This window comes from Papaver somniferum, unplaced genomic scaffold (assembly GCF_003573695.1).
Source record: "Papaver somniferum cultivar HN1 unplaced genomic scaffold, ASM357369v1 unplaced-scaffold_135, whole genome shotgun sequence".
In the NCBI taxonomy this organism is placed as follows: domain Eukaryota; kingdom Viridiplantae; phylum Streptophyta; class Magnoliopsida; order Ranunculales; family Papaveraceae; genus Papaver; species Papaver somniferum.
The window spans coordinates 9,225,278-9,237,643 of record NW_020622713.1 but is presented as its reverse complement, the minus strand read 5'-3'; the positions used below and the strand labels follow the sequence as shown (position 1 = coordinate 9,237,643).

General features: G+C 37.5%; 1 protein-coding gene across 5 annotated transcripts; it reads left to right on the top strand.

Moving 5' to 3' along the window:
* Positions 1-366: 366 nt before the first annotated feature.
* LOC113334246 lies at positions 367-4,455 on the top strand. 5 transcript variants are annotated; one of them, XM_026580583.1, is made up of 5 exons: positions 367-480; positions 922-1,035; positions 1,355-1,407; positions 2,853-3,085; positions 3,402-4,455. In XM_026580583.1, the coding sequence occupies exon 5, from the start codon at positions 3,411-3,413 to the stop codon at positions 4,134-4,136; it is 726 nt and encodes a 241-aa protein (XP_026436368.1). In that variant the 5' UTR covers positions 367-480; positions 922-1,035; positions 1,355-1,407; positions 2,853-3,085; positions 3,402-3,410; the 3' UTR covers positions 4,137-4,455. The 5 variants fall into 5 exon arrangements, with proteins under 5 accessions (XP_026436368.1, XP_026436367.1, XP_026436366.1 ...); XM_026580582.1 differs by lacking the exon at positions 2,853-3,085; XM_026580581.1 differs by having other exon boundaries at positions 2,853-4,455.
* Positions 4,456-12,366: the final 7,911 nt, after the last annotated feature.

The following is a 12,366-nucleotide window of genomic DNA, read 5'->3' as shown; positions in this document are numbered from 1 at the left end:
TTAAAATTAAAAGAAAATTGGTTAAAAACATGACGTGGAGGTGCAACTGGATGTGTAAATAACACTTTCTTGAACACCTTCATAATTAGTAATTGGTCCCTCCTAACTTGTAGAACCTTACCGTTGGAAATGGATTTATGCCAAACGGGGATCTTAAATCCTTCGTGTCACTAAAAATAAATAGATCCACCCTCTCTTGGAGATGCTCTAAAGGTTTAAACAGTTTAAGGGTAAGTAGGTAATTGAACTACAAACTGGATAACCCTTATAAAGACACCCTAGATAGGAATATTGGTTTGTAACCCCGAAATTTTTAGGTAAGCCCTTAAACAGGGTTCTCGTTATCTTATCTCTTTTCTTTGGGAGGTCCACCTCTTTGCTTGCAAAAGAAACAACAAATCTCCTCGATAGTTAGGGTTTGAAGAGGTCATCTTTATCTCCGCCTCTCTTTATTTCTGGATCTAGTGAGGGTCTGAAGAGGTGAGTTTACTTTGGAAATTGGTTTTTAATTTTGATCAATTTTCTTATTTTCATGTTATAAGATTTTGAGCGTCTTGATAGTTGGGATTAAAATTTATGCCTGGAATACGATTTTTTTATGATCGAGTGATTGTTATTCATGATTATAAGAATGATTTTGTGCGTCTTGATTGTTACGTGTTGGGATTAAGATTTATGCCTCGAATATGATTCTTTTATGGTGCCGATCAAAAAAAAAATGATTCTTTTATGGTCGAGTAATTGTTTTTCATGTTTATAAGAATGATTTTGAGCGTCTTGATGGTTACGAGTTGTGATTAAGATTTATGCCTGGAATATCGTTCTTTTATGATGTGAGTAATTGTTTTGTATTTCTTGAAATATGATAGAGTAATCTGTATTTGTATCCAGTGATTTACATTCTGCTGTTTTATCATCTAGTTAAGATTGACAAGTTAGGATTTAAAGGCGCTGTTTGATATGGGTGATGAACCACGGATGGATGTAAACACGCTGTTTGATATGGGTGATGTAGTTCATGGTGAATTCGCTGGCGTAAGTAACTTTTCCTTTTTAATTTCTTGCATTCCTAGTCAAAGAAAGATAAAATCCTCCCACCTTAGTGGTGTTAAGTTTCGGACTCCCGTATCGTCACCACATATGAATTGAGTTAGCAATAAGCTTCATATCGCTTGAATCATGAGTAAATCTAAATCTAAGATAGATACGTTATAACACTAGTTGTTACTCATAAATCTGAGTTAGCAGAATATGCATGTATGTTCTCTTCTTAATATTACAAGTTATGCAGTCCTTCATGAATCAACTGGGGCTTTTGACTGAATGTTTTTTTATTTCTCCCTTTACATTGCAGACTCAACACGCAGGTAGCCGAACCGAGTCCAAATATTTATAAGATTTACAGAGGTATGTTCGGTTAGTTCGCAAACTTCAACGCAACCAAGTTCCCAACCGAACTGCAGGTTAAAAGTAGCCTAGTGTTACAAGTTCGGTTGGTTCGCAAACTTCAACATATTTTGCGAATCAATCGAACTGGACTTATATATACATATATGCAATTATGCAAACGTTCGGTTACTACGAAATTTATTTCTTGGCGAATTAGGTAGAATTCGGTTACGAAGTTTCAAAGGTAGAGTTCGGTTACAGAGAAAACTTAACATTTTTGCGAACGAACCGAACTTTTAGACTTCTCATTATTTTCGTAAACTAAAGTTCGGTGATATTATTTTGCGAAGGAAACAAACTTATGGACTTGTGTTGTTCTAATACAAGGAGTTCGGTTAAAAGTATTTTTGCGCATCAACCGAACACTAAGTTCGGTTAAGAAAAAATTAATTCATGATAACCGAACTTTTTGCGACGAAAGCGAACGTTTTGCGACTAACCGAACTAAAAGTTCGGCTGAGACTTGTTTTTTGCGACGTAACCGAACTTTTCTCTGAAAAAAACCTCCATTAAACCTCTCCGCAACTTTTATTTTCAACTCATTTTGATGATTATTTCTCATTTATGCAACCAAAAACGAATGACAAGTAATGGGTTTGTGTGAATATCTTTGTTAATGTTTTAAATTAAGCTATATATATATAGAGGTGGTGGTGGTTGGTGGTGGTGGTAATCGGAGGTGGTGGTGGTAATCGGTGGTTGGTGGTGGTGATAATCGGAGGTGGTGGTGGTGGTAATCGGCGGTGGTGGGCGGTGGCGGTGTGAGGAGGTGTGGTTATATATATAGATGGTTATTAGGTTGGTTTTAAGTTAAATTAGGTTAAAGGTAGGTTAGTCATTTCAACGCTTTAGGACACCCGTTATAACTACAGGGAAGGTGACCTAATAAAACCATGGTCCCTCAAAAAAACCATGGTCTCTAAAAAATCATTCTTATTTTTTTCATTTGGGCCCCTGAGAGGTCCGCCTGTCTATTTTTCTTCGTCAAGTTGGGGTTTCAAACTTTGAGGTGAGTAATATTTTGTTTTTACTTAATCAAATATATTCAAAATTTATATATCTCAATCAATAAAGTAATATTTTATTTTTACTTTTGGTAATGGTTTTCAAATTTAATCAATTTTCTTATTTTCATGTTGGAAATATATTCTCTTATGATTTAGTAATTGTTTTTCTATTTGTTGAAATACGAGGTCCGAGTGATTTATATTTATAATATATGATGTTGTTTCATCATGGCGTTAAGATTGACAAATTATGGGCTTGGCGCCTCGCCGAGCCCCTTTTACAACATAGTGTACGATTATTCTATTCTTAATATTAGAAGTTATGACTCAGCAGCCCTTCATGAATCAATTGGGGCCTTTGACTGAAAGCTTTTTCGTTTTCCGTTTACATTGCAGACTCAACATATGGCCATTTTCTGGTTTCTTTGGTTAACATGTATTTATCTATTAACACCAAATGTTGCTCCGGGGATTGTTATCTGATGCAAACATTACCAAGAACCATTTCAAATTGAAAACCACAATCCACAATTAAAAAAGAACCTATCACTCAGCAATGCAGAAAGTAATTAATCTAGCCAAGCTACACGTTCAAAAGCCAACAACTGTCTATTGATCCGCTTAGTTTGGTAAGCAAAAACAGCATAGTTTTATTCGTTCGTTAAAGCTGAATGTTTTCAGCTATTGATCCGATTTTTAGGCATAGGCCCATTAGAATACCCTAAATTTATGTAGGAGACTTCTATTCCGAGAAGGTTGCAAAAAAATAGAGAGAATTACCTAATCTGTGTATTACTAGTTTTAACATAGATACCGTCTATAAATAAGGACCTAGAGTTGTTGTAGAGAACACACGCAAAACACTAGAGGAATAGGTCAGAAAACAAATCAAGAGGAAGAAGCAACACCTAGGTCTGAAATAAGATCAGAGTTTTATATTTGCAGGTTCAGAATATGGCTAACGAGGACAAGGCTGATGATGGAAATCTTGCCAAACGAGCCAAACAATTCAGGCCTCCCTTGTCTCGTGATATTTTATATGGTGAAGATAATTGGATAAGTTGGGTTCAGCAACCATTTAATCTTGCAGCGCTAATAGAAAGGCGCAATAAGGCTCGACATATGAACTGGATTCATGTTGCTAGTATCTGTAATGAAAATGGAGTGTCAGGGTTCGGGTGTATTATCCGTGACTGTCATGGTATACCCATTTATGCGTATTCTGAATGTGTTACTGATGAGACTGAGCCAGTTTCAGAATTTTATCTGGAGATGAAAGCAGTGGACAAAAGTTTAGAAAAGGCCGAAAAACTCAAGTTCAAGAATATTGCGGTCATTACATCAGAGGATACTTCCTATGAACTCAATGATTGTGCCGTTGGGCAAGATATTAACGGCAGGTGGTGTGAAAGGGTGTTTGGTGTTTCTTCACGAATCAAAGAAACGCTTACTCGAATACAATGTGATCCCGAGGATCAGAGATATGTTCATTTTCTTCCAAGCGAAGGTGGTGAATTAAGTAGTGCATTATGTCTGGCAGGACTTGCAGCCAGTGAGGGGAAGGCGACACTTGAATTTTCATTTGAAAAGGGTCTGTTGCCACTAGGAGAAGACAAAATTGTTGACCTGCTGAGATTTCTCCACACAGAAGCAACTAACACAGGCCCTTTTCATCCGTGAATGCGTTTTAACTCTCCGGTACTGAACCTGATGCTTTATCAACGCAACTGTTACTGCTTCGGTTTCTGATATGAGCTTCCCCATCGATGACGACTACGACATAACAATCAATCATTCATGAAGGATACGACACTTGTTTTATATTACCTTCCTGTAAAAGTTAATATTCTTGATTTTTGTTTTTCCTGATCCTCCGGCTCAATGAGTTACAAATTATATCATCCCTATTCCCTGGTTGCAATTCTGACATTAGTGAAAAGTGTGTTGTCGCCTAAGACCGGCCTGTAACTTCCCCCTGTATGTGGCTGTGGCCATCCTGAAGTCCTTAATTGGGTCATTTTTTGATTGTTGAACATTATGAATAATCAATGTCAAATTAACTAAAACTAACAACAAGTTATTTCACTTATTTTTCCAAACTGTAAGTGTTTCAATTTTCATTTTTTTCCTCTCCGAGTTCCAAGTTCAACATGAGCTGATTCATGCCAACTTGGATGCTTTCTTTTCAAACCAACACTTACAGTCTTCAGTTGTCAACGAATGAAGAGACTATATGACATTATTGCTGGCCGTAATGAATATGCCATGGAAAGACGAGTACAAGAAAAGCTACCATAATGATATCTCAAGTCTGATATTCACTTTGAAATTCAGTTCCAGCAATATTACATGATTCTAAAATTCACACACGCATCCCAGACCGTCACCAGGTTGATGCAATATTACATGATTTTAAACTTCATTAACTACAGACTACATGTTGAGGCTAGAAATTAAGCGTGTTTTTCTTACAGTTCCTCTAGAAGGCACTGTCTTTGAGTTTTTGTTGTCAATAGGTTTTTCGATAAGAACTGCATCCTCTTGCACCGGAGCCTTGACAGGTGACGAGTTTCCCTTAGAAGGCACTGTCTTTGAGTTGTTACCAATAGGTTCTTCAATCATAATTGCATCCTCTTGCACTGGAGACTTGACAGGTGGCAGGTTTTCCTTAGAAGGCACTGTCTTTGAGTTGTTACACTTACCAATAGGTTCTTCAATCACAATTGCATTCTCTTGCACTGGAGTCTTGACAGGTGACGCGTTCGTGCCGCAATTAAAAAGCATCAAAGGACCACCGCATTTGTTTCGAAAATTTTGTTTCGCCATGAGTATGGTAGAAATCTTAGTTTCCAAGGCGGAAAGTCGCTCTTTTGCCAAGACCAAATGCTGCTCAGCCTCAATGACATGTGCCTTTTCCTGATCCTGCTCCGCTAATGCTTCCTTAAGCTTCTCCTCGTCAAAAACTATCTTAATATCTTCCACGAAGCCAGCCGATGTTGAATTCAAGTTTCTCTGCTACTTTTACATTCTTCTCCCAAGAGTCAATCACATCTGAAGAAACCTCCTCGAGAGGGTAGCGAATCATATCCACAATAAAACTTATTAATTCAGAGACAACGACTACTTGGGAATAATAATATGAATTTGGAAGAACTTGGTTGGAAGCAATGTGCCCATAATTCAACCAGATCTGTTTGTACAACGACGCATGTGTTTTCTGTACACTGAAGCCTCCAACGTCTTCAAATTCCTCGTCAGGAACTTTCTCGCAGTGCTTGCCTTCTTCATATAGTCTGCCAGCACCTGGAAACTGTTGGAAACAAAGCACTATAATCAAATTACACAAAGAAACCGCTGAGTCGCGTACTAGGTCGCTATCTTTAAGGTGTTTCGCGACTCTGCCTCTTGATTGTGCTAGCAGTCAGTTTTTTGTCGAAACCCTATGGGATAAAACAGCTTATCTCTTTCGATTTCTCTGCACTGAGAAATCGAATCAATAATAACTCTTTCAACAACACTTGCTCAGAAAACTTGACGAAATAAAAATAACGTTCTATATTTTTCTCTTCCAGAAACCAGTTTTTTTTTTTTTATAATCAAAAAGAATCAATGGAATTAATGGAAAATTAATTTTCGATTAAATGCCAATTAAATTTCTTTGTAACAGTAAAAAACGGCCGTATTAAAATTTCAACATTAACTGTAATTAATCATGATATAATTATCTTAATACGTTTTGAAAATTTAAGTTAAAAACAGCAAAAAAAAATTGTTTCTGGATCAACAGACCTCCCAAGACCCCCAAGGCCCCGCTCCCGGACTAATGTAATATAATATATAGTATAAATAGTATATACCCTAGTGAAATTGTGTGGGGTGGGAATTGAACCCATGCCTATAGTGTGGGAGTTCAAAACAATGCCACCATACTATCTCTCTAACTTTGGCATATTATTACAAAACTATGTTTTTAAATATATACCCCAACAATCCCCCACTTATATTTTAAAACATTGAGCAAGTGCTATACAGTTGTGCATAAGCAAAGGTGTCTTTCGACTTGAACCTCTACATAGTGTTGAACTTTCTAAGTATCAGGTAACTAGAGTGACTCTCGTCTTGAACTCTAACTAATAATAGATTATACAACACACACAACTATATCTTAGAGTAAAGTTCTTAATTTTGCACATTAGGGCCATGTGCTTATCCCTTTCTTAACGAACGATCTAGAGAAATGCCCAAGTTCTCATAGAAGGCGGCCACACCTTCACATTCGTATAGGTGAGTCTATCAAGGATACTCCTGTATATCCCACTCTTAACTTAAGAGCTATAGACATCATTAAGAGTTTAAACACTCAACCTGTTTCCCACTTCAGGATATCATGCTATGGGAATGCATGACTCTATCATATTATTTGTAACTTCGTCTAGTCCCTTTGAACCTATTTTTAGGTTGGGTATCCATTACAAATGACTCAACTTCTCACGGGCAAAAGTCCCATACTTTTAGAGATATTCCATACCTTTTCTCTTGCTAATCCTTTCGTCAAAGTATCAGCTATATTTCCTTCAGACCTTACATGATCTACTCTAACAACACCAGTTGTGAGAAATTCTCTAACTGTGTCGTGCTTTCGACGTATCTGTCGTTTCTTACTGTTATTATAACAGTTCTCTACTACTCCGATAGCCGCGGTACTATCGCAGTGGATCAAAGTGGCTGGTATCGGTTTTTCCCATACTGGAATGTCTGATAACAGACTCTTCATCCATCCTGCTTCTTCACTAGCTGCTGCTAGTGTCATCAATTCAGCCTCTATCGTATATTGGGCTATAATTGTCTGTTTCTTTGATCTCCAAGATACAGCGCCCCCAGCAATAGTAAAAACATATCCACTGGTGGCCTTGGAATCATCTGAAAGAGTATTCCAATTAGCATCGCTAAATCCTTCAAGGACTGCGGGATGCCTCTTATAGTGTAATCCTAGGTTTGTGGTTCTTTTCAGATACCGCATAACCCTCTCAATAGCATCCCAGTGTTCCAAACTAGGATTACTGGTAAACCTGCACAGAACTCCCACTGCATATGCAATGTCTGGTCTTGTACAATCAGTTGCATAACGCAGACTTCCAATTATACTAGCATATTCAGATTGTCTAACACTTTCTCCAGTGTTCTTAAACAATTTCACATTAGGATCAAACGGAGTACAAGCAGGCTTACAATCAAAATATTCATACTTTCTCAGAATTTTTTCAATGTAGTGAGATTGATCCAAACAAATACCACTACTAGTTCTAGTTATTTTGATTCCCAAGATTACACTAGCTTCACCCAAATCTTTCATGTCAAAATTCGAACTAAGCATACCTTTAGTTTCATTGACAACAGATAAATTGGAACCAAATATCAGCAAATCATCCACATACAAGCAAACAATCACACACACATCATTCTCAAATTTATAATAGATGCATTTGTCACCCTCGTTTATTCTGAAGTTATGTGAAATCATTAAATTATCAAATTTCTCATGCCACTGTTTAGGAGCTTGTTTTAAACCAGAAAGGGATTTTTCTAGCTTACATACTTTCTGTTCTTGTCCAGGAATTACAAAACCTTCAGGTTGTTCCATATAAATTTCCTCTTCTAGTTCACCATTCAAAAAGGCAGTTTTAACATCCATTTGGTGAATAACAAGATTATGAGCAGCGGCAACAGCAATCAAAACACGTATAGATGTTAATCTAGTAACAGGAGAATAAGTATCAAAGAAGTCTACGTCTCCTCGTTGCCTAAATCCTTTAGCAACCAGTCTAGCTTTGTGCTTCTCTATTGTTCCATCAGGTTTTAGTTTCCTTTTCAAAACCCATTTACAACCTATAGGCTTACAACCCAGGAGGTAAATCTACTATACGCCAAGTTCCATTAGACATATGAGAATCCCATTCATTATCTACAGCTTCTTGCCAGAAACTAGACTCTGCAGAACTGAACGCCTCTTGTAAATTAGAAGGTTCTTCCTCTACGGCATAAAATTCAAAATCAGGATCTCTTGTGTCAGTCCTAGCTCTTTTACTTCTTCTAGGTTCAACTTCAGTGATCCTAGTTTCTGCACTTCTAGGTTCTTCTAATCTATGTTCAGAATCAGCTAGGTAAAACACTAGATAAAGAACCCCCACTATTACCCCCACTATTTCTAGATTTAAAAGGAAATCTCTCTTCAAAGAAATCAACATCAATAGATTCAATAATAACCTTATTATTAATATCAAAGAACCTATAAGCTTTACTGTTTTGAGCATAACCAATAAAAACACATTCATAAGCTCTACTTTCTAACTTATGTCTTTTAGGATCAGGTTTTCTAACAAAAGCTAAGCAACCCCAAACTCTAAAATAAGAGACATTAGGTTTTCTATTTCTCCAAAGTTCATAAGGAGATATCATGGTTTTATTATTAGGAATGCGGTTCAAAACATGGCAAACAGTCAGCAAACATTCACCCCACCAATGAGAAGCAGCACCAGAGCTAAGCAAACAAGCAACAGTCAATTCAGTAAGAGTACGATTCTTTCTTTCAGCTTTCCCATTCATTTGAGGATTATATGGTGCAGTTCTTTCATGTATAATGCCATTAGTTTGATAAATTTCAGTAAAAGGAGAAGAATCATATTCAGTGCCTCTATCACTACGAAATCTCTTAATTTTCCTACCAAATTGATTTTCAATTTCAGCAATAAAAATCTTAAACTTTTCAATAGCTTCGTTCTTATGGCTCAACAAATAAACATAAGTATAATTAGAACAATCATCAATGAACGTCATGATATACCTCTTGCCATTTCTAGTTAGGATACCTTCATATTCACACAAATCAGAATGTATTAAGTCTAGTGGTTTCGATTCTCTTACAACAGATTTATGTGAAGTCTTGGTTATTTTTGCTTGACTACAGTATTCACATTTTTCAAAATCATTTTCAGAAAATTCAGGGAGGACACCTAACTTACTCATGTTATTTACTAACTTTTTACCCACATGACAAAGCCTTCCATGCCAAACATTAAAATTGCAAACCATATAAGCAGAAGAATCAATTTTATTCATAGCATCAACATTAAGCTTAAACATTCCATCAGTAGCATAACCCTTTCCTACAAAATTCTTATTCTTAGTTATAGTGTAAATATCAGACCCAATAGTTTGATACAACCCAGCCTTGTTGAGAAGATAGCCGGAAACAAGGTTCTTTCTCATTTCTGGAGTGTGAAGGACATTCAGCATGAGTGTCTTCCCAGAAGTAAACTTCAACTCTACCGTACCAGAACCTTTCACCATAGTGCTGTGGGAGTCTCCCAATAACACTTTTTGTCCTTGGTTTCAGCATAAGTCTTAAACATGGACCTATCAAAACAACAATGACGCGAAGCACCACTGTCTATCCACCACCCATCAGATCCACCAACCATGTAGAACTCTGGATCAAAGATCATGGCAATTATAACGTCACCCACAGCATTAGCTTGTGCGTTATTCTTTTCCTTGTTAAATCTGCAATTCCTAGCCATGTGGTTTGGTTTATTACAGATATAACAAAGAAATTCAGAATTGGAATTCTGTCCAATTTTCGATGGGTGTTGGTTCTTGTTTTGATTAGGCCTTCCTCCTTTCTGGTTCGGGTTAGGTTTCATATCCCTTTTCTTAGGTTTTAAATTCGGATGAGTCTTATTGTTAGAAACAATGAGAATCTCTTCCTTCTTATCTTGTTTCCGAGCTTCTTCCTCAACCCTGAGCTTAACAATCAAACTTTCAAGAGAAAATTCTTTAGTCTTGTGACGCAAAGTATTACGAAAATCTTTCCAGCTAGGTGGTAACTTGTCAATCATTACAGAAACTTGAAATTGTTCATCAGTTTTCATACCTTCGGCCACAATTTCGTGGTAAATTTTTTGAAGTTCATGAGCCTGTGCAACAACTGATCTATCATCCACCATTTGGTATCTCACATACCGGCTCACAGCATATTTCTTTGAACCCGCTTCCTCGGTGTCATATTTTTTCTGTAATGCATCCCATACATCTTTAGCAGTTTCAAAAGTTGAATAATACTCATATAAATCGTCAGATAATGCATTAAGAATGTAGTTTTTGCAATCAAAGTCATTATCGATCCATTTGTCGATGGCCTTTTGTTTTTCCTCGGGAGTTTGAGAAACAACTTCTTCAACACCACCGGTAGGAGGTGGATCTGTAGCAGCACCACCGCCAGCAGCAACAGCAGCAGCAACAGCAGCAGTCTTATCAGCAGCAGGTCCCAGGGTTCCAGGATGAACACTCGACACAATCATATGCAGCTTCATCAGTTTTAGATAAAACAACATCTTCAGCTTCCATCTTCTGAAATGCAACCCTTCAAATTTGAAAGGCTTGTTGGTATCATCAACGCGCTTCTTTTCATTCTCCATAGCAGAAACGTACACCTTAAAATTGTTGGAAACAAAGCACTATAATCAAATTACACAAAGAAACCGCTGAGTCGCGTACTAGGTCGCTATCTTTAAGGTGTTTCGCGACTCTGCCTCTTGATTGTGCTAGCAGTCAGTTTTTTGTCGAAACCCTATGGGATAAAACAGCTTATCTCTTTCGATTTCTCTGCACTGAGAAATCGAATCAATAATAACTTTTTCAACAACACTTGCTCAGAAAACTTGACGAAATAAAAATAATGTTCTATATTTTTCTCTTCCAGAAACCAGTTTTTTTTTTTTTTTATAATCAAAAAGAATCAATGGAATTAATGGAAAATTAATTTTCGATTAAATGCCAATTAAATTTCTTTGTAACAGCAAAAAACGGCCGTATTAAAATTTCAACATTAACTGTAATTAATCATGATATAATTATCTTAATACGTTTTGAAAATTTAAGTTAAAAACAGCAAAAAAAATTGTTTCTGGATCAACAGACCTCCCAAGACCCCCAAGGCCCCGCTCCCGGACTAATGTAATATAATATATAGTATACATAGTATATACCCTAGTGAAATTGTGTGGGGTGGGAATTGAACCCATGCCTATAGTGTGGGAGCTCAAAACAATGCCACCATACTATCTCTCTAACTTTGGCATATTATTACAAAACTATGTTTTTAAATATATACCCCAACAGAAACTTATCTGGTTTTGTTGCACTAGGAACTGTGACCTCAGCTACAGCTTCCACTCCCCTTGTAAGTTCACTTGTTGGTGTTGGAGTATGTGGCTTGATAAACACCACATATGTATAGCTAGGATAGTCCCACGTGGAATAAGAGGAAGTACATGTGGTACCTAATAAACTTGGGCATCTACTTACATAGCACGAGACCTTTTAGATTAAAACCCCACACCTGCCGCAAAAGGTGGTCAAGTGGGGACAATATTGGTGCTATGTGGTCGGGCCCAGAAGTAGGGTCCGGAGGTCCGGGAAGATCCTAACAACTGGTATTAGAGCCTATGGTTGGGGCTACTGTCCGAACGAAGAAGTGGTTGTGGATGTCACCCGGTTTAGGGCGCAAGTGGAGTCAGACTCAAGGTGGAGCAGGCAAGGCCCAAGGTAGAGTTGGCTCTCAAGGTGGAGTTAGTGTCGCACCCCATTAACTCAGGTGGAGCAGGGTTCTAAGTGGGCAAGGCTGTGCTCAAGGTGGAGTTAGTGCTAGCCTTCCCATTAACTCAAGGTGGAGTACGGTTCAATGGCGCGTAGTGACAATAATCATGTTCGATGGGTAACATATATGGACTGTGGTCATATGGTGGAGTATGATTGGTTTGGTGAGGTGGTTTAATTTCGCCAAGGTGGATATTGTTGGAGTATGTGGCTCGATAAACACCACATATGTATATCTAGGATAGTCCCACATGTA